At 39.4% G+C, this 23,860-nt stretch overlaps 1 protein-coding gene across 3 annotated transcripts; it reads left to right on the top strand.

Annotated features, from left to right (window-relative positions):
- The first annotated feature begins 718 nt into the window (after window positions 1-718).
- Window positions 719-23,687, top strand: LOC118210806 (forkhead box protein P3-like). Of its 3 annotated transcripts, none has more exons than XM_035387251.1 (14): window positions 719-962; window positions 4,003-4,098; window positions 15,999-16,161; window positions 17,039-17,116; window positions 18,193-18,274; window positions 18,509-18,692; window positions 19,130-19,234; window positions 19,561-19,648; window positions 20,068-20,142; window positions 20,544-20,709; window positions 21,499-21,575; window positions 21,753-21,854; window positions 22,364-22,485; window positions 22,974-23,687. In XM_035387251.1, the coding sequence occupies exons 3-14, from the start codon at window positions 16,000-16,002 to the stop codon at window positions 23,101-23,103; spliced, it is 1,371 nt and encodes a 456-aa protein (XP_035243142.1). In that variant the 5' UTR covers window positions 719-962; window positions 4,003-4,098; window position 15,999; the 3' UTR covers window positions 23,104-23,687. The 3 variants fall into 3 exon arrangements, with proteins under 3 accessions (XP_035243142.1, XP_035243143.1, XP_035243141.1); XM_035387252.1 differs by having other exon boundaries at window positions 947-962; window positions 4,009-4,098; XM_035387250.1 differs by lacking the exons at window positions 719-962; window positions 4,003-4,098 and adding an exon at window positions 4,142-4,225.
- The last annotated feature ends 173 nt before the right edge of the window (window positions 23,688-23,860 follow it).

The raw sequence follows: 23,860 nt of genomic DNA on the forward strand, positions 1-23,860 counted from the left end.
CAGATCCAGGCCTTGTTCTTAGGGCAGTAATGCCCCTGGGCCGGCCCAGGGCTGCTGTGACAACTGAGACCGTATCTTCAGTGAGGGATGGATTCAACTTATCACGTCTTACACCTGTGGTCAGTTAGGCACCTGGGGTCTACCCAGCACAGACGGTCAGTTGGCTAGTTCATTGACTGCGCTGCTCAGCTGCCGTGGCTGTACAACCCAACCACGATGTTGCAGGAGTGTGAAAAAAAAGAGCAGCTGGCTGGAGGGACTCTGGAGGATGAAGATATTACTGTGTACCCATACTCATACTCACCCTCACACTCGCATTCATTTACTCATATTCAGAGTCTGTTACTGACAGTATTCTCATTGTGAAATATGAATGATGATGGATTAAGAAGAAGGGCCATCTCATTATCACATGGCTGATTTGATACTAGCTAATATCTCTGGTGGGAACCTTTATTTTTATTTTTTAAACTTGTTTAATTGGGGCAAAGTCATGTTGCACCAAAGAACTCCCCTCGTGAAAGGGGTGAGGGGGAAGAATCCCAATTTATGGTGTATTATCTGTTTCCTGTAAATCTCCAGTAGTGTTCCAGAACAGTTACTATACATGAACAAAACAGTAAGATAAGAACTAACGCACACCACCTCTCTTTCCTAGAGGGAGGGGATAACCACTGTTGGTATTATAATAATTAACATCTCGCATTAGTGACTGAAATTCTGAAGGCTCTTGTGCATCTTTTAAATGACAAAATGTTGGTTTAGAACATTTTTGAACAAAGACTTCTTAAATGGCCAACGAGACAGGGGAAACACAGACAGTCACACATCTAATATCGTCTTTGAAGTGAAGTGAAGTGAAACTGCTGGCCTGCCGTTTTTTCCAACTCATTCTCTATAAATGCAGGCTTCATTTATATCGACATTCTCCTGCCTCTGTATTGTCATCGAAACACCTTCAGGTGAGTTCTGAATTAAACATAAAACATGCTGTTTGCATAGCGCAGTAGACACAGTTACTCAGTGCTCTAATGGTCAGAGCTAAATTGAGATAATCATTTGTAATAACTGCTCTGAAATAAAACATAATCATAGATATTGGTGAACTAAACTTTATTCTTCAAAAAATTTTTGCCGTGTAATTTATGTTTATATGTAGTTTCATCAGAGATGCTTGCATCTGTCTGCTAAAAACACAACTGCCAAATAGGTTTCTAGTAAAATGAAACTGAGCCTAAATAAGAAATGGGAGAATGTTTTGTCCCCTGTAGATTGCTGGTTGACTGAAAGTAAAGCTCTATTTAACAGTGAATGAAAATGTCATTAATACTGAAAATGAACATTGAACATAAGCACACATCAAGCAGATAGACAAGAGAGATCATTGTTCATTTTGCTAAATGCTGATAATAATCTCTTTAAATATACAGTTTATGCACCAATAACTCTTGTGCATCTCTTTGCAGTGAAATTCATTTTCTCACATATTGTTCCCATGGTTTCTATCCATGACCTGTATTGTGAAAGCCGTGTTATTTGTTGTCATAATCTTTATGGATGAATGGAGATACTAACTGGTTAAACATTCATATGGTGCAGACATATATACACATAAGATGTGTATAGTATGATCATGCTTACTGCTGCACAGTTGCAATACAGAGACTCAATCAGAAGGATCGGTTTGATTTATGGCTTGTTAACTTATTTATATGTTAACATCTTGCACAGCATTTTAATGTTTATGTTTACTGTGATTAGTAGGATGAGTGAACCAGAGGAGGCCATGCATTATTCAGTTTTTTTATCTGTTTTTTTTATATCTGGAAGTATCATATTTGTGGTTTATTTGATTGTTTCAAAATATCCACTAATGTAGCTGAAGATTTACACCACAAGAACAAAAGCGTTAATCATTTTAAGGATCCCAAGTAGTGATGGATTGCAAACTACCTTTGAAATGAGCTTTGCCCTGTGTGCGATAGAGGTAGGCCATTTCCCCCTGCTTAAGTCAATGCAAAATACACAGTTACATCATTGGAATTATTTTCCAGATCCTTTTATCCAAAGCAATGTACAGTAAGTGTATACCGAAGGTCAACTCCAGTACACAGATACGATAAGAGACAATTCTCATTAAGTATCAGACATCTATTGGCATGAACAGCAGGTCTAGTTCACGTAGTACATATAGGCTTATGTCAGTAATGTTATGGCAAGTAACCTATGTCCTGAAACTATTATTGGGATATGTGCTATGTATCCAAATATAGGGTCTTGGATTCAATCAACATTTGTTTCAGATCAGCAGATTTAGACTCTCAAAAAATCAATCACTACGTCTAAGTGTTTTCTGAAGGTTAAAAATGAACCGTTTTAAAATATCACCCAGTTATTTATTAATCAGTTCAGGACATGGGTTGGTTCCATTCAGCCAGCAGTCCTCACCTACAAATCTGACATTTTGTCCATTTAATCCCCTTATTTTAGAGCTGTATCTTCTTTTCAAGCCGGAGGCAAGCTGTAAGGGTGTAAGCCACATGACGTTCCTTTGCTGGCTCCTGTGCCGAGCTAAAATTGAGAATGCTATATCCTGCCTGGTGACCAGAACGCTGTGCCCATTTGTCTATAGCATCGCAAATGAGGATATTTTGGACATCCTCAACCTGACAACTGAATAACAATACTTTGAGAAAAAATCTCTGAATATCTCCTGGTATCCCCAAAATCTTTAAAATTGCAGAGACACTTATTTACTACTGTAATGTGTGATTAGCCATGAGGAGTATAAAACCATGTCTACCATATCTTCCTGGTCAGGGCAAACCAATCCTAATTCAGATGTGTTTTCCATCCTTAAGAGGTGTTTGTGTGTTATTCTTTTCTTTATTGAACAAGCTGGAGAGATTTTGCAAACAGCACATAGCCACGATAACTGATGTCTTCTCAAATGAAGCACTTCTCTATTTTGCACTGGCGAGCCGCTTGTATTTACTGTAGCTCACCCTCTTCCAGTCCATCCTAATTCTTGTAACATTATCTTCTTTGGGCCCGTTTTATAGCGTCTTTGTCTCTCAGTTTGGTTTTTCCTGTTCAAGAATTAAATCTGGAGTAACTGTTTTTTCCATCACCTTTTCTCCGAATTAAATCGACTTTGACTTACAAATGAAAGCCACCTTTAGGGATTTTCCTTCATAAACACAATATTTTTATTAATCAACATGTTAAGGAAGAAGTTACACCTGCATTGAGGCAAGATAATGACATGCTGTGTGAATCCTGTCCTATAACTCAAGGACACAACAATGCAAATATGTTATTTCAATATTTTACACATTTCATCTATTAATGCTATTAATGCTGTTATTTAAGGTTATTAAAATATTTGTTTGATGTGAAATAAAAATTGCAGGTAAAGTTCACATCATTTCTTTAAATCAAGACCCTTAAAATATTTTACAATAACTACAACACCAAATGTCTTACTGTGAATTCAGTTCCCAAGTTCTGAAGCACAGAATCAGCCTTTAGCTTAAACATAGACAACAACTGTTATAGGCCAATGAAGGAATAACAATTTTTTATATCTGATTAACAATTATTATTTTCATACAATGATAAATGTGATAATACAGATTATTTATATACAATCAGCAATGAGGTATTGCTGATTGTTCATATAATATAATATAAAATTAAATATACCTTATAATAGATTACCATTCATATTATTTTGGAAACTACATCTAAGTTTTCCCATAATTCATTTATTGCTGGTAATATATCTGAAAAAATACAGATTCCTGATTTATCTTTTTTCTGGTAGGTTTAGGCCAAAAAAATATCTTCTTTAGTGTTTTTTTAATTTTTTAAAATGTTGTTATATATATATATATATTTTTTTTTAAATTGAATTTAGTACTTTTAATGATAAGCTGCCACACAGGTCCCAGCTCTTTCATTATGTCAGAGAGCTGTGCTGACATCAGTCTGTTTTCTCAGTTACAGATATACGTTCACTTCTGAGGGAAAAAAAGATCCAAGCCTCCAGCCTTGACTACAGCATTGTGAAGAGCAAGGAGGAGAAAGAAGTAGGAGGTAAAGACTGACACTCATTTTCCTGTGTGAGCTAACTCAGAACGCAGGTTGTTTCATTCACAGCATCATTCATGCTGGTTTAGTCCATACTTACCTCTCTTGCATTGCCACAGAAAGTCTGGATGCGGTAAGTAAACATGGCGGGGGGGTGGGGGGGGGGCGGGGGGGTATTCACAGAGAGCTCAAACATTCTGTAACTTCATCGTGTTTATAATTACTTTTGATGGGCTTGAAAAATCTGCTGATGGTTCCTGTGAAAAGAAGTACTAAGACAAAAAACAATGGTTGTATTTCTGTTTCTGAAACCCTGGTTATATAGCACGTACAGTGTTGGCAGTATCTCACACTCAAATGGGGAAATGCTAAAATCTGTAGGGGGATGCCATGTAGAACCAAAGTAGCAGTATTTGGTACATTTTGTGAAATATGTTTGTAAAATGTGCTGAGAATATTTTCAGAACAGCTTTCCATTATCATAAAAAATGACAATTTAAGAATGCCAATATATTTGATTTATATGTATTAAATAATACAGTTTTGACGTATTAGGGAAGCAAATTAGTGTTCCCGCCTTAGGCTCCCTGCTTTTCAGTCCAGGCAATCTCTTGATCGGTGAAGATTGCTGACATCCTATGGTTTCAGTTCTTTCATTATTTTGTGCTTAAATGGAAAGGGGGCCAAACTTTCAGCATTTAGGACTTTCAGCTATTGATCAATCACTTAATCACATCATTATCTGAAGATCTTGGAAAAGGAATCTTTTGCCACATTGCATTGAATAAAAGGATAGCATAACTAGTCCAAGACTTGATCAGGTTAAATGTCGTTGAATTAATATAGAGTGCTCATTTGTAACATGCATTTCTGTTTGTGACATACTGCCACATATTCAATCATTATTTGCCTTTAACTTTAATTTACAAGTAAACGCAAGCATTATTTAAATTTATTGATCAATGAACTGACCAAACAGTGTTTGTGTTGGAAAAAATGATTCTTTTTATTTTAAGTCAATGGAAACAAAGTTTGTGAGTAGTCTGGTAGATCAGCAAGGCTGAGGCCCATAGGGGGTTTTTAGTGCATTCATGTCGAAGCAGAGAGTTGTGGGGGCATCTCAGAAGGGCCCAGAAATGGAAAAATGCACAAAGGTGGAATCCCGAATAAAGCGAGTGTGTGCACACATACCTCCTACTGTCGCTGTGCGGTTGTGCACCATCATTCGCCAGGGCTGCTGCCTTCTCCTTTGTGTTTTTTTTTTTTTTTTTTTTTTTTTTTTTTTGGTGTTTTTGCAAGTTGCACATATTGTTGTGGGCGTTGTGCAACACTGAAACAAATAACCCAGCCTGAAATAAGCTGACATTTGCAATGAACTAACAGGCCATTTGATTTGTCAGAGGTTACCATTTTTATAACATAGTTTTGTAATAATATTACTGCTTGTAATTTTAGAACCTCTACGATATAGGAGATGGAAATGGAATACATTGAAATAATATATGCCGGATTTATGTGCGTAATATGTGTAGTAGGCCAGACCTGGCTAGTAACATTTCCAGACCAGCATCCATATTTGTTACATCATTAAAGCACTAATGCTAATTAACTACGCTAACCCAGAGCCAAAATAGAAATTTGGAATTGACAAAAATTGCATCTATAAGCCCTGAAAAATAAAACCTAAAACCGTAACTATACCATAAGCTGAATTAATATCAAAGAAGGGAGTGCTATGAGGTAGGGAATGGAGGGCAACCAAAATCCCATCTGAAGAGATGGCTCTTCAGCCTGTGTTTGAAGACGGACAGTGATCCCATTGTCCTGACCACTACAGGAAGACTTAATAATATATGAGCCAATGTAGAGATTGTTCCTGTTATCACACATTGCAATACATTTTTTTTACTAAATACATTGGATGTGCAACATATGTATTATTATATTTCCAAAACATAGCACACATTTACAATATATTTCAGTATTCTATTTAAATAAGGGAGAGCCTGTTTCTGGTTTTTAATATGACATGCAGTATATCATGAGTGTTACACACTGTGCAATCACCCCAAAGGGACTGAAACCAGAAGGATCAGATGCAGTTATTATTAATTATCCCATTCTCAGGCAATTACCCCCTAAGCCTGATGCATTAAATCTTCTCCCTGCTCCATACCACCGGTGCAACAACACCAGCATTAAACAAAAACAAGTCCCATTTCCCAATAATAAAAGAAAAATCTCATCAGTGTTAAAATTAGCCAAAAAGGCATGTCTCAGTGCTGCTGATTGAGAACATATTGTGGAAAAGCAGATAGTGTTTGCAATAAATAAGCACGAAACAAAACTGGGCAGTTCTCTGTAACTGCCAGAGATAGGAGATGCATCATTTCAAAAGCTGGAGTTTTATCTGGTTTGATTATTAGTTATATAAATGCTATCTAAGCTTTACTGCCTACAGAAATGTATATAATTATGGGTTGTAGTCATTATTGACATTACCTGTGGGTTTGTTTTTTAATGGGCTAGCTTATTTTGTAGCTATAAATCTTAGGTATCCTTTGCAGGACTAAATTAGTAAAACAGGAGTATCCTTATGTCACTTAGTTCTCAATGACCTTCATTCTCAATGCATTTTGTCATTTGGTACAACTGGGCAACAATGAGTAAAGCATTAGTCAGGTGTAACCATGTATGATCTCTGAAAGAATAAAAGCAGTTCAAAGCACTTTGTTTCGCATCATTGTTGTATGCATAAATATTTCCAATGGGTTTTGATGAGTTCCATTTCCAGTTCCATTTATGTCATTAAAAGACGAAACATAAATCTGCTTATTTCTTTGGAAACATAAGTTGGCTATATAATGGTGCCAAACCACAATAAAGACAAAAGATAAAAGTTTGGACTGGTGTGAATATTCTCTTCTTCAGCGTCGCAGATATTTGCATATAAGAGCATATAAGGAAAGCAACAGACCAAGGGAAATTGTTTGGTGTGAAGCAAAAAGTTTAAATATTTTCAATTCTTGTTATGCAAATGTTATTCACAAATCAGGCATAAAATGTATTACGTGAAATGACAGTATTTGTACATAATTGTTTAAATAACCGATGATAAAGAGAACGTCTGTACTACCTCTACTACTGCAAGCAGATGCAGTAATACCTTTAATACAATAAATAATGATGATAATAATATTATTATTATTATTATTATTATTGTTATTATTTTATGCAAATGTTATTATTATTATTATTATTATTATTATTATTATTATTATTATTATAGCACCATTAGTAGAAGTAATATGATGATGATGAACAAAGTTTTATTAACATAAGTAGAAACATCTGAAACTGTACAATACATTTCAGAGGCAGTGAAATTTGAAAAGAAAGCAGAGCTGTTGATTGAGCTGAAAGGGTGGGAGATGGAGATAGCACACACTAAGGTGAAAGAAACAGGCTGTGTGTGTGTTTGTGTGTGTGTGTGTTCATTTTTTTATTTTTTATTTAACCTTTATTTACCCAGGGTAGGTTCGCTGAGCACGGATGCTCTTTTGCAGCAACGCCCTGCTTCACACTTATACACATTCACACCAGGGAGCTGTCCAGTACAATCACAATTCTCTATTGTTGGCCACTGAGCAGCTCCACTGGAGGAAGAGAACATTTTGTGTGTGTGTGTGTATGTGTGTGTATGTGTGTGTGCGCGCATGTGTGTGTGAATAGAAACAGGCCGTGTGCGTGTGTGTGTGCATGTATGTGTGTGTGTGTGAGCGTGTGTGTGCGAGTGTGTGCGTGTTCTGAAAGCAGAGAGCTGTATGGGGTGTTCATTATGGAAGCAGTGAGTCAGATGGCTCTCCCACATGCCAGACATTGTGGGAGCCATGATGCCGCATCCTCTTTCAGATGATCACATTCTGCATGTGCTCTGTACTGACGTTGGCATGTTGTGTGTAACATGTGTCCTCGGCCCTTTCAGTCAAATGTGTGTGCCCCTGCTATTTCGCACACACATACACACACACATACAGGAAGTGACTTTGAGGCCAAAACCCCTCCTTTTGAGGACTGAAGGTTTTAACCGGAGTGAATTTGTGTTCTTCTGGGCAATTTTTTAAAAGTGGGGTTCTCTAGTGGGAAGTATGCCACAGTCTGTGGAATAGCTGGCTCTGGGTCATATTTGATTCGCCCCATGCAGGTGGAGGTTTCATCCCAGCCATGGTCCCCTCTCTATCCTTCTCTTCTCTCTGTTACCCTCTCTCCTTTCTGAAAAAATAGATAGAAAGGAAGGCAGACTATCAGACTATCCTTCTCTCTCTCTCTTTTATAAAGAGGGCTCCAAAACTGGGAGTAGACCCCTGCTGGGGGGTCATGGGAAGGATGTCGATGGGTCATTTGACACAGGACTGGGAAGAAATGGATGAATTTTCATTGAAAATTTTATTACGGTCACCCCTTCTAGTGGTATTGGAGAGACATCTTACAAATCAGGGAATTTCTGGGGGTTTATTTTGAGTTTTTTTTTATTAGGGAAGAAGTGTCTTTATGCATTATATATGAAAAAATACTGCAGAGAGTTTAAGTTCTTTTTGAAGAAAAAAAATTCTAAATAAATATTGCTGCCATGACAACATAACGTGAGATAATTCAATAGCATTAGCTCAGGGCAGACAATAACTGAAACAATTATTTGTCAATAATTTATTTGTAAGCTATATATTTTACATGTTTTAGTGTGATTGGCCTTAAATGGGACTTACCTCTCCTAGATGAGAATCAGTTTAAACAGAAATTTGTGGGCCTTACAGTACTTGCACCTTACCTGCTACTGGTGTCCTCACATGACATTCTCCAGCAGTCTCAGCAAAAAGTGTGCGGCTCCACCAACACACTATTCTTAGTAAATCACCTTTACCTATCAATGGATCATCAGCGCTCACAGTTTGTTTAGTCGTGTTTGAGTAGCTATACAACATTGCACTTTGTGTTGAATAACCTCAATATGAAGGGGTGATGGCCACTCTGGAAAAATGTACTCTTGAATTATTAAACTTACTTGAGGAATTAAGTTTATTGAATATTTTGATACGTCAATCTCTTTCCTTTTGAATTCCGTTTCTATAGTAATGAGGGTCGTTGCTGCAGCTCCCCCGTGTTTTCAACAAAGACAGCACACTACATAATGTGTGGTGAAAGGTTAAAGTGATAGGAAGCTGTTTACATGAAAGGATGGAGGTACAGCTGGTCCCACCAGTGCTGCAGTTTCACTCTAAATGGCAGAGCTTCTCTGTAAAATCATTTCTTTTTGATGTCTCTATTAGCAGGTATTCACCTTCTCTGGAAATAGGTATGAGGAAGCAAAACATTTTCCTCTTACAGACACTCTGTAAAAGCTGCCCACTAGGCAGAACTGCACCCATCCTTAACAGTGACTGATTGAAAGCTATTTAATTTCTTGGCTGGGGGGTTGGCCACCCTGCAGACTGCAACACAAGGTCTCTGCTGAAAATTCATATTATTTTTAATTGATACAGTGCTGTATACTATTATCACTCCTCCAACAATCATTTTCGCTTAATACTAATCTCTAAGGGACACCCAAGAAACCATATAAAATTTTGGAATGTTAACTCTAACATTCTTGGAACGTTCTGGGAACAAAACATTGTTAGCTGGGTTAGCTTAGTATTCCAGCATTGAAAACACTCACTTTCACAAAGGTTGCTGTTTGAACACATCTGTATATGTTTTTAGTAAAATACTCAGAATAAAATATGTGAGCATTGTAACAACAGAAGCAGAACTAAAGAAAAATAATATTCAAAATAATAAGGTATTATGGCTTATATGACTTATGAAAGTTTTTTGTTATTTCTCTGTGTTGATTGTACATTATGTACTTGGCAGTCACTGACACAAACATACTTTAATATGTTTTTATAAGCGTACTTACTGTATAGGAATGCATGCTTATATTTCTTATGCATAGTTGAACATGAATATGTTGAAGACTGCTCGAGAAGGTATATTTATTGAATGAGGCCTTGAATTATCTTTTAAACTGTTTGGAACCTATATGGGACCAAGGCTGAAAATTTTTATTTTGTTGTAATTTTTTTTTTTAAGTTCCAAGATAAAGAACAGCCCTGTAATAGGACCAAAAAAAATTTATATTTTGTAAGTGGTGGCTTTAGTTTTGAAGGCTGAAGCCTCACTTCAGTTGCCAAAGAGCATTTACAAATGGTTTAATTTAAGTTAAGCACATTATCTATTTAATATCTTCTCATTTTTTTATAAAGGCACTATTCAAAGAAACAACCAACGGTTTTTTTAAACAACAAAGCGACTTTCAAACTGTATGGCCCCTTGTGGGTGATCTCCATGACTTAAAATAGAAAATGTAGGTTGAGAATTAGTCATACTATATCATTCTAAGAGACCCGTCCAATCTTAAGCATTTTTTTCTCTTATATTTTCCAAAACAAGCTGAGATGCTGCTGGCTTAGCCTAAATAGTAACAGTGAGTTTTTGTCTAGATCATCACTAATGGTTAATACTGAGGATGTCAGTAAACAGCTATCAGTGCCACTATGGTCAACGAAGAATTGTTTTTCAACATTTTCCAGACACGGATTTCCCCGGTACGATATTGCAGATGTGGAACTGTATGCATGACTAATATTATGATATCCACACTGTTGTTCTGAAATTAGTGTTAAAAGCAATATTTGGCTATGTATGCCAGACCAGGAGTTTCTGCTTTTGTGGCATAGTCGCTGTCAAAGCTACAGTATGTGGATATCAGACAGTTAGATACATCCCTAATGTCTATGGAATGCTGGGCAAGACATTCATCTGAATATTGTAGTATATATATATTGATGAAGATTATTATGATGATGACAATGATGATGATGATGATTAGTATTATTATTGTTAATGTTAGTAGTAGTAGTAGTAATAGTACTAGAAGTGATAGTAGTAGTATACTATATGCAAATATATTACATTTGTGATCATATTGTACATTGTCATTTCACTTCATAACTGAAAAACTACACTGTACATTGATGCTGCAGATTCACTATGAGCATTCACATTTATACTGCATATTTTTTTGCTATACATTCACACAGCACATGAAAAATAATGTCAGCTTATACAGCCCTCATTGGAGAATTGGGGAGAGAGAGAGAGAGAGAGAGCATGCATGTATGCACATCTGCATGTTTGTGACAGTGTATATATTATTGAATATATCTATAAATAATTTATCATTTATACAATATACAGTATATCTGGATATGTGACTTTTTATTGTATTTCTTTGCCTATTATATATATTTTATAATACTGGCTTGCATGAGGAGCCTAACAAAATGTAAATTATATTCAAATGATCTTGCACTTGCTCTCTCTCTCTCTCTCACACACACACACACACACACTCACTCACTCACTGACCCAAATTCCTTTTCAGAACGCACACAATCAGTATACCCACAAAAACCAAATTGCTTGCAAAAAAAACATTTCCTCCGTAACTTTTTGTGCCAGGCTTTTGAAGAAAAAAAGACAAGAGTGACATTTTGTTGGTTGGGTGGATTATATTTTCAAATGTCATTTTAGAGTGGGGGAAGAAATTGAGAGCTTTAAACAAATGTATATGGACATCCTACAGTATACACTAAAACTCTTCAGGATGTAGGCACAGATGTGTCACAGACTACTATAAAAGACTACACCTGCATATCAGAGAGTTCTCTGCAAGATGCAAACCACTAGTAAGCCTCAAGTACAGAATGGCCAAGTTAGAGTTTGCTAAAAAGTCCTGGAACAATGTCTTACGGACAGATGAGTGTATGAACCTGTTGTGATATTGTAATGGAAACAGGAAAGTGTGGAGAAAGAATGGAACTGCTCATGATCCGAAGCACCCCCCCCCCCCAGCTGTGAAACATGGTAGAGGTAGTGTTATAGCTTGCGTATGAATGGCTGCCACTGAAACCGACTGACTTGTCTTCTTTGATGATGTGATTGCTGACAGTAGCAACAGGATGAATTCTGAAGTGTACAGAAACATCTTGATTGCTCAGATCCAAACAATTGCCTCAAAACTCACGAGATGATGCTTCAGCTTGCAGCAGGAAAATTACCCCAAACACACTGCTAAAGCAACCATGCAGTAAACTGATTTAACTGACTGCAGTAGTCTTAGTGATTAGTAGTATTTTACAGGGCAAATAGCGTGGGCTAATTGTGCTAACGTGTCTGCCTGTACGTTAATCACATCAGAACTGCCGAGCCTAATAGCATCACTGTATGTGTGTTACTGTGCGGCATAGTACTCAGTGGACCTACATAGAATAACATTGCATAACACTGCAGCATGAGCCTGTTCATGATGATTTGCATAAGGAAACACCCTAGCAAACTCATAAAAGGCATGTGCGCAGACATCAGCCATTCATCACCATCCGCATAATTAGCCAAGTAATATGTACATTTGTGGGTCTTTATTATCATCATAATTCCCTTTTATCAGTAAACAAAATTAATTACACACATTCCCAACAAGGTTATTACCATGAGACAAAAACAGTGTGGGGTAAAAACATTGTAACCTTTTTCCTTTTGTAAAAACTAAACTAAACCTTCCTAACCTGCTCTTAAAACAAAATAAGGCTAAACTGAAATAGAAATCAAAAGCTAGTGACAAATTAAAGGTTATTCAGAAAGATCATCATTGAATCATGGAATACCATATTCAATATGAATACATTATTACATTCATATAATTGTATTGATTAACTGGTGGTTAACATGAGGTCTGTAACTATTTAAAATGAATACCACATTCTAAATATAAACATATTTTGTGTATGCCTTTACGCATGTTTCGAAACACATGCAGATTTAGATTTTTCCAAAGAACAAATTCAGATAATAAAAAAAAATTATGAATGCTGGAATGTTCGTGGAAATGTTTGTAAGCACAATTAACAATCAAATTTGATCGTACGAATGAGGCCTATTGAATGCAAAGGATTAGCGACCAAATGCTAAATACGATGACTTTATTTAAGATTATGTTAATTTGTCCAATTACTTTTGGTCCCATAAAATGGGGGTGCTATGTATAAAAGGTCTGTAAATACTACACAGATCTCCTGATATAGACGTAAATACCCTCACATTAAAGCTGATCGTCTGCCCTTTAACCTGATATTCTTTGTTTAATTTCAAATCCAATGTGCTGGATCTTTGAGCCAAACAACAAAAATGTGTCCAGATACTTCGCAGCAATGGATGTGCACGTGCTTGTCTTCATTAATCAAGCAGTTTGGTGTGTCAGCATGACATTAATATTTTTAAAACATAATCTCAAAAATTTGTATTCACTGCCACTTCTGTTTTTCCCATTGTTCGAGTTCCCATAGTTCATTGCTAAGTCTTTGATTATGATGTTGGAGAAGGAATTATACTACAGTGCAAAATCTCATGCTGAGAAAATTGGAAAATGTAGAATTGTAGAATATGACAACTGAAAAAGCATTTAAATTAAAACTTATGAAAATATGTAAAGCTATATTTGACATACATTACCACAACAAACATAAGTTTAAAAAGCACACATTTAATTAAAGAAAGCAAAGTAAACTTTTAAATCACTTCTCACTATTGTTCACATCAAACTAAACTGTATCAGCAACAGGAATATTGATTTGGAACCAAACTTCCCACTCAAGGATTTTTCTTAAAATGAGATGGCATTCCAAAGCTTTTAAGTTTTTAAACCCATTATTTTGCAATGAGCTGACTATGGAGTTTCGTTCATATTTGAATTGAAATATCAGTTTGACTCAGTCTTGCTTCTTGCAATTCCCTGATTTGGTACCAAAGCTTTGTTAGCCTCAGCACTTAATGTAACGGCTTTGATTTAGCTATGCATTCTGCGAAACCTGTATGGGTCACAGTGGTTACATGTGGAAATATTATGGTGTGTCACAGCACTTATGTTTGCATTTCTGATTTTCTTCATTAATTTCAACTGATCCTCAAACATGCTACACTGAAAACTGTTGCCCTGTTTTGTGAAAACTAAAGACTTTTCAAGTAGAGGAAAGGGTTGTTTTTCACATCAAAATGTCAAGACAAAAAAAAAAGCCACAGATTCTGTACTTTTCTACTGAATTCCTGTTTCCTGGTTGCTTTGTGTTCTGCAGGTTTTGCAAAGGGTGCACATGTGTGTGTGTGTGTGTTTGTGTGTGTGTTGTGTGCATAATAAATATTTTATTCTGGTCTGTTACCATATATAATATTTCTGAATGAAGCCTGTCCAGAAGGTCAGCGGTAGAAGACTAAAGAGCCTATACACAGTCATAACAGTAAAATTAAAACTACTATATAGACACCTCACTAGTTTCTGTATTGACACATACAGCTGGTTAGACAAATTGTAAACATTCGATTTGCACATTTAAGCACGTCACAAACAGAGTGCTTGTTCGTTAAGTGGGTCGTGGGCTGGTAAAGCTTGGGAACCTCAGTGATAAGGCATCCCCTTGGTTTCGGGGAAGTGAAGCGCAGACCCCAGCTCAGAGCGCAGGCCCCGCGCACCTGAAACCACAGGCTTGGAATGTACCTGCACGTGACCGCAAGCACAGTGAAGTGCACCTTCGGGGGCCGAGCCTGTGTTCTTCTATCTCTCAAGCCCAAGCCTGTACGCGCTCTTCTATCTTTCCCATTAAACAAGTTCTCATCAGCAAGGAAGCACTCTGCCCAAAATTGCTCAAAAAATGCCTCCAAGGAGAACACACTTGTGGAGCTGACAAACAGTAGCCTATATAGCATATTATACGCTATAAGATTGCTGTGATAGTGTGCATGCAGCATGCATAGCCTTGACTCAAATCAGCTTGGCATCGCATTACAAAGCAACAGTTTGTTTAACAGTAGAAATCTTAAACCACCAAGCTGGACACCCAGTGGCATCAGGCTCATCCAGCATTACAGCATCAGTTTCAGCACCCACAGTGGCCTAATTTCATAAAGATTATGAAACATTATGTTGCAAAAACATTTTCTTGAAATAAAGGACCCAACTGTATCAATTTCAACATTTCAGATATTATATTTTGTTTTATAGGTAAGGGCAAATGTGTCAAGGTGTATTACAGGCACAATGAGAAAAGTGCTACAATGTGCAAAACAAGAAAAATACAAAATGGAGAAAGTAGTTCAAGAAATTCATATTAAAAATAAGTGCAATAGTTTTAAAACTGTATTTCTTCAGTCATAATGAATTCCGCTCGCTTCCCCCTTATCCCTTGCTCCCGCTATTTCGATTGAGCTTTTACATATGTACTGTGTTTTGGCAGCTGCTGCTTCTGTCATTGACTTCATGTAATTGTCATGCAACTTGCATGCCAGGTTCATGAAGAAGTCACTCATCAGTAATTCCAGTGCTTCCTCTAGTCCCATTCTGTAGTCTTTTCAGAGTTTATCCAAAGTCGCCGGAGTTTATCTCTACGGAGTTATAAACCCATCATTTCTATGACAACGATCAGCAGAGCACAGAATCATCTATAATGTGATTGTATGCTGGAGCTTTAAGATTTGCCTTCACTGGAACTAGGAGGCTTAGACCAAACCATGAAAAACAGCCTCAGACCAAGGCGTGTCCAGATTAGTTTGATCATATAGTGTACCATTATCGATTATGTGTATTTATCATTGATTGTCTGGCTTATTCAATTGTTTCAGATTTCTCTGTGACTCACTTCTCTACATATGCCACTGGTCTTCTAGTCCTGGCACTGTTCTTCTAGCTGTACTGAAAGTGGCTCTGGATAAGAGTGGAAAATGGGTCCATGTAAAATGTGATATGTTGTGCCAAGGATGCCACGGACCGAGGGGGAGCAGCAGGGCAGTGCAGACTCCAGCAGGGGACGCAAGCAGCAGCAGGAAGAGGAGGAAGATCAGGTGGAGCATGCTGGGAATTTTTGTTGGCAGGAAGGGTGCGGATCCTCTCAGCTTCCAGCCCAGACTGATACCACCCAGGTACGGTGGGGCAGTGTGGGTTTGGAACAAGTTTGGTATCCTCTGGATTTCCAGGCACAATGCTTCTCAGTGTGCCACAGTTAGCACATAATATACACCCAGCACTGACACATACTCAGCAGTGACACACTATGCCCTTACACACACAGCACTGACACACACTGAACATTGACACACACTATGCACTTACACGCACAGCACTGACACACAATGAACGTTGACACACAATATGCACTTACACACACAGCACTGACACACACTGAACATTAACACACACTATGCACTTACACGCACAGCACTGACACACAATGAACGTTGGCACACACTATGCACTTACACAAACAGCACTGACACAGACTCAGCACTAGCACACTCAGCATTGACACACACTGAACATTGGCACACACTATGCACTTACACAAACAGCACTGACACACACTGAACATTGGCACACACTATGCACTTACACAAACAGCACTGACATAGACTCAGCACTAGCACACTCAGCATTGACATATTGAGCACTGACAGACAATCAGCACTAACACACACTCAACACTGACACACAGGCAATATTGTATGTCAATCAGCGTACTGCGCCTGGAAGCCATTCACCCCGGTAGTGTTTAATAACGCATGAGTAAACAAGACTGCATCCTCTATCTATATTGTTGCCTCTCATCTCACTTGTGATTTTCTCACCTCACTGTTCACAGGTGACTTTCCCACCTCACTGTTCACAGGTGACTTTCCCACCTCACTGTTCACAGGTGTCTTTCCCACCTCACTGTTCACAGGTGACTTTCCCACCTCACTGTTCACAGGTGACTTTCCCACCTCACTGTTCACAGGTGACTTTCCCTTCTCTCTTTCACAGGTGTCTTTCCCTTTCCTTCTTGGACCCAGAGGATCGTTTATCAGCACATCCCAACTCCAGGTGATTCTTCTGCAACAGGTAAGGAATCAGTATTGTGGTGAAAATAAATCCATCCATCCATTATCTATACCCGCTTATCCTGGTCAGGGTTGCAGGGGGTGCTGGAGCCTATCCCAGCGTGCATTGGATGAGAGGCAGGAATACACCCTGGACAGGCCGCCAATCTATCGCAGGGCACACACACCATTCGCTTTCCATTCACTCACACACTCATACCTAGGGCCAATTTAGTGTCTCCAATCAGCCTACCTGCATATCTTTGGACTGTGGGAGGAAACTGGAGTACCCGGAGGAAACCCATGCGGACACAGGGAGAACATGGCCCCACACAGAAACTCCACACAGAAAGGCCCCAAGAGGCCCCTGAGATTCGAATCCACAACCTTCTTACAGTGCTACCCACTGCACTACATAATTATTACATAACATAATAAATGCATTACATAATTTGTGTTATTTGTCAGTGCTCACAGACTAACATTTGTCAATGAAATGCACATCTCTCTGTAGTGAGACAGTACCCTCTACTGGAAAAAAAACAGTTACATTGTGTGGTGAGGCAGCACCCTATACAGAACAACTATTGTAATAACAATATGAATTTTGCACAACACAGAAGTCTACCTTACTGTGACAGCATTTCTCCTCTGGAGTACTGAATAACCTTCTGTTTGCCCCAGACATTATGTATTAAAGTACAAATCTAAATACTTAGAACATACAGCTGAATATTTACAAGAACTGTTCTGCATGAGACTTCATTTTAATAGATGTGGACTGAGGAGAATGGTGGACTGAGAGGTGAGTGCTTTCTCTGTTGCAGTAGCCTGTTTATATACAGGCTTCAAAGCTAGAATTTGTGCCAATTGGTTGCACTGTGCTGGTTACTGTGTGCATGCAATTTTGTTTTGATCATTTTAGATGTTTGTACTTGCACTGGCCCACATATTTAATAAAGGGTTGGCCAGAGTACGTGCACAGGTTAATAGCAGCCTGTAGGCTCAGAAGGTTCTGGAACTCCTGTTCATGGGGTGACCCACAACTGGTGAATGACCAGGACAATGTGGCTGAGCCAGTAATGTCATTGTTTTCAGTGCGGAACCAAAGAGATGAACAAACAGTTGAGCCAGCACAGACCATCTGTCCTCCGCCGAGCGACACAGACCCAGATCCAGGGTACGCTCAAACTGTGTGTGTGTGTGTGTGTGTGTGTGTGAGCTAGTGTTTATGTCTCTATCTGTCTATTATAATGGTGTTGGATTTGTGGCTTATAGTTCAAGTAAACCCTTGTTCTTTTGTCAATGTAAAGACTGCCTTCAGTCTCTGCTGAATTATTATTATTATTATTATTATTATTATTATTATTATTATTATTATTATTGCTTACATTCTCTGGTTTGTCATGGTCAGATCTGAGCTCAAGCCCTGCCTCTGACCCCGCCTCCATGGCAGCGTGTAAGGTAGAGTTTGGTGGGTGCATAAGAGGGACCTCACCCCAGGCAGCCAGCCTCACCTCCCAGGACACAGGCCACACCCCATGGCCCAGGAGCTCTGGCCTGAAGCAGGGCTCCTCCCACTCTGGGCAGAGTGACAGGTGAGCAGCGCATGAGGAAGAAGCAGCACCTGGAGATGCTGTTGTGGCCAGTTGCAGTTTCAAATACCCTCCAGGGGTGGGTGCTGTTTCTCATCTCAGTGCAGCATTTTATAAAGCAGTCATGCAGATCAGGGGGGTCCTACTCCAGTCCTGGAGGGCCACAGTGTCTGAAGGTATTTATGGTTTCCTTTCAATAAGCAGCCAATTGCCAATTAAGGCCTTGAGGACAAGGTGTGCCTGCATTTTAGCTGCAGCTCTCCAGGCCTCAAATTGGACACCCCTGATGTAGATGAACAGATTTCCAACTTCAAACGCACAGGGCTTCTCTGTGTTGTTGCATCATATAAGCCTATACATGTTTTAATGCTGGAGTGCACAATGCACAGTGTATATCTCCACACTGTTCATTGTGAGACTGCCATTCCTCTCTCCCCTAGCCCAGCTGCCCCACCTGCAGAGGGCAGCACTGTGCTGTTTGTGAAGGGGCAGTGCAGGTGGCCGGGCTGTAAGGAAGTTTTCAAGGAATACCCCAGTTTCCTACAGTAAGTCAGCTCCTGAATTCAGCCAGCATTTATCCTAAAGTTGCCCTCACCATGAAACGGAAGTGTTCCTTCTATTGTTCACAAACATGGCTTGGTTAATTAATTCTGATCACCAATGCACTTGCCAAACTGCATACGCAAAGAAGAAAATGAACATTTAATCAAAGGAAAATAGGATGGAAAAATATTACATCAGCAAAGAAAAAGATTCCATATCAGCACATCACATTGCTATAGCCTTTCTCCATTTCTGAAGGTCGTTTCTCTCTGTTTCTCATGGCAGTTGCTCTCCATTTTTAAAGACAGCTGTTCTGGTTATTCCACAGACACCTGTGTGTAGAGCACAGGCTCAGTGACCACAGCGCCTCCCAGTGGCGGATGCAGAGAGACATGGTGCAGCACCTGGAGAATCAGGTTTGTCACTGGAACATAAGGGTAGGGCCCCTCAGGCCTGTCTCACTTCTAAAGAACTAATAGCACCCCAGCACTGCTTCACAACTCTAGCACGATGCTTTAAAAAGATGGTCAAACTGTATATATGAATTTCAACCTCTCCTGGAAAGAAATTGACTAAAATTGAGTAAAAAATGACTTTATTGACTAGGAAAACTATCATGTGTAAACTTCATTATGGCAATGTTGAAAAAGGCATTGCGTCTTGTTGGCCTGATAAAGGCTTGGCTGGAAGTGGCCTGTGATTGGTTCTGGTTTGGAATGGAGGCGGAGCCGTGTTGGATCCTCTCTCCGGCTGTGCGAGTAAGGGGTGCAGTGGACTGAGGATAGTTTGGACATTATAGTCCATTCATTTACTGCAGCTGTCGTGTTGGTTTTAGCTCACTGTGGAGAAACAGAGACTCCTGGCCATGCAACTCCATCTGCACCTGCCTGAGCCCAGATCTATCTACTCTGTAAGCTTCCCATTTCTCTATACCACATTCCTAATGTGATCAAGCCTGTGTGTGTGTGTGTGTGTGTGTGTGTGCTTGTGCATGTGTGTGTATATGCATGTGTGTTTATATGTTCTTCTATCACTGAATATGGAAAGTGTAAATATTATTGCCCTTTCCCACTGTAGTGGGAACAGGCATTCATGATGGCTGTATAATGTTTATATAATTGGAATAAAAACAATAGTAATGTATTGAAGACGCAGACACTGGACAACTGGGCGTGATTGCCAAACTAACAGAAAACAGAAAAAAGAATGAAAAGAAAAACATGGGGCCTGCTTTATTTTGGGTTTATCCCTCCGATTGGTACAGAAAACTGACAGTGACCCATGTGACTGTGCGGTTCCCTTCTTTCACAGCTCTCTGGTACTCAGAAGGAGGGGCGGGACAGGGAGGAAAGTTTGCGGGCGCGACCTCCTCTGTCCCGTGTCAAGGACCACACACCCCCCCACAGGACCCACGGCAAGGAGGGTGAGCCACTCCCACAGGGGTACTGGCACATCCCTGTCCACCACACCCTCCCAGGTACAATCTGCCCCCTCCTACCACACCCTCTAAGACAGGGGTGCACAATTATGGTCCTAGAGGGACAGTCTACATGCTGTTTTTTGTATCAACTAGTTGCTTTTAGTTTTTGTTTTTTCTGACAGTTCTATAAACTAACACTGGTTCACTCCTGTACTTGAGCAAAGTAAAATATTTAGGATACACTTGCTGTCTGGGACTGTAGCCGGTGTTTATAAATGTCAGATCAAGGTATGATTGAGCTAATTAAATAATTAACTAACAAACTAGTACAAAATCCTGAAATGGACCGACCCATGTCGTGCACCCCTGTTCTAAGCTACACCCTGGCCCCTGTCAGGTACACCCTACCCCCCTCAGATAAACCCGCTGCTCTATCCTCCTTGTACCCTTTCACACATCATTAGCTTCAGCCTATTTTCATTACACTCCTTGATCTCCACAAAAGTTTTATTTTTGCTTGAACTGTGACTGTGTGAAACTTTTACATTGTTCCATTGAATGTGCCATAGTGTTGGTGGATTCTTATTTTCACTGTTGTATGCTCTATTCCAGCTGTAGGTACAGGCACATATACAGTATGAGCCACCCATCATGACCATTGGTGTTGTGATATTTGATGGATATACTGCAGCCCAAGGCTGTGCATACTGTACATGGCATCATGTTCATATTCATATTACATTACATTACATTATAGATTCTTAGCAGACGCTCTTATCCAGAGCGACTTACAACAAGTGCATTACAAAACTCATATCCATATTTCATAACTGTTATGGTCAACAGGATTCATCCCCAGCATTGACTGTTACAAGTACAACAACATCAGACCACCATACACCTACGCTGATCTGATCAGATGGGTATGTAACACTAGTCACCCGTGCAGAAATACCTGTTTGACTAATGTATTTGCATTAAAGACTGTATTTGCTTTGAGACCAGGTTCAGGCTCAGCCCTGAAGCCAGTTTCAAGGAGCACATCTATCTGCTTTGCATATAGACTATCTGTGGTTGTAGCTGCTCATATTTCTGTGCAGGCGATTCTGGAGTCCCCAGATAAGCAGCTGACCCTAAGTGAGATCTATCACTGGTTCACCAAAATGTTCTTCTACTTTCGGCACAACACAGCCACCTGGAAGGTATGAGTGTTGACCTGTGTCCCTTCCTGTTATTCACTCATTGGGTGTGCTATGCTCCATATTCAAGACTCACCGAACAGCTCCATATTCTTAATACTGAACATTCTGTCCCCCCTAGTGAATTTCTAATTTAATGCATTGTATTAATACTTGACACCAAGAGTCAGATCAAGTATAATTCTGTGGTTGTTTGTGTTCTGCCTGTGGGCACTTCTCCTCATGAATATTCATAAATGGTAATATACCACCAAAAACTCTTGTCACCAACTGGAACCTCCTGTCATTAGTAAGCAGTGAGGATGGAAGGACTACAGGAGTTAACCACTGAAGAAACTCTAATCCTTCTCTGAGTAAACGGCTGTTTATCACTGCACCCCACAGTGCACTGAATTTTTACACAGTCCATTACACACTACATCTGGAAAAGACTTGTAAACTCCCTACTGCACCAGCATCAAAACACAGCTAATTCAGTGCCCTCATGACCTCCTCTGTGTCTCCCCTGCAAGAATGCTGTGCGGCATAATCTGAGCCTGCACAAGTGCTTTGTGCGCGTGGAGGGGGCAAAGGGTGCCGTGTGGACTGTGAACGAGGCCGAGTTCCAAAAGAGGAAGGGACAGAAGTTTACCAGGTATGCTCAGCTTCTCTACTCAAAACAAGACTCACTTAAATTTACCCTCTAGACTACTTTCATATCGAAAATACAGGTTTATCCAGTTGGTCAACTAATTTCAGTAATTGATAAACTTGCCAGACTGTGTTTCTTCAGCAGAAAATTGAACTCTTGCACGTAATTGAGTTAAATTTAAGGAAAAATGGTGATTGGATCCAGACATTGGATTGGACCTCTGACTCTATGGAAGCCATAGAAATCTACAGTAACAGTGATCTACATTAATGCATTTCTGTTAGCATGCTAGTCTGCTGTAGAGTGTGTTTGGACTGATTTAAACTCAAGTCCTTGTTGCAGTACTGTGAAACACTTTTACCAAAGTGGCTGCCTGAGTGGCTTATCCTGTTAAGGCACTGTTCCGGTGTGTGGATGGTCACAAGGAGAAGATGTTGTATGTGTGTTTGCATGTGCAAGGCTAAGACGCCTTGTGTGTTTTGTGTCTACAGGGAACGAGACACGATGTGGTTCACTCCTTCTTCCTTCCTGTGCCCCCAAGAGTGCAGAATGTCTGGTCCAACTGGAAGTCCTGGAGCTGAGCAGCACAGAGCCCACTCACAGGGTGCTGGTGTACAATAACATGGCAGCGCCACAGATTTTATAACACCCGCCAGATACTCCACTCCTTGATCTTAACACCCATCCACCCATTATCTAACCGGTTTATTCCTGGCCAGGGTGGGAGAGGGTGGTGGAGATTACCCCATCATGCATTTGGTGAAAGGGAGGAATAACCCCTGGACAGTTCACCAATCCATTGCCGGGCACAGGCAGCATTCACTCATACACTCATACCTATGGGCAGTTTAGCCTATCTAATTAGCCTAACCTGCATGTCTTTGGATTGTGGGAGGAAGCGAGGTATAAAGTTCTATACCCCTGTATTTGAAGCTGCAACATAATAATTTGATACAGACTTAAGAATATTCATAGAGGGTGTGACCAAGTATAGTACAGTAGCATTGGATTTTCTATACTGTAATTAGGGTCCAAAATTTACATTTTTATATCTGTCAAAGAAATCCAAGAATTTATCTGGAGCCATTTTGAATTTTAGAAAACATGAGAAGGTGCAGCTATAATTTAAAATGTATAAAGATCGGTGTGAAAATAAGTTTATTCTGAATAATGTAACTTTGTTTGCATGACAATGCCATGTGAGTCATCTCTGAGCGAAAATACGTATAACAGACTATGTGTCAGATACATTACAAGTAAATTCTTTAAAGCTTATTTTACCATTTACTGTTGTTATCCTTTAATGTTTCCTTGTTTTATGGATGAGCCTTGAAGTATGGTCTTTGCCCAAGAACGTGCATCAGATATTGTGAAGAAG

Source organism: Anguilla anguilla, chromosome 13, assembly GCF_013347855.1.
Source record: "Anguilla anguilla isolate fAngAng1 chromosome 13, fAngAng1.pri, whole genome shotgun sequence".
NCBI lineage: Eukaryota > Metazoa > Chordata > Actinopteri > Anguilliformes > Anguillidae > Anguilla > Anguilla anguilla.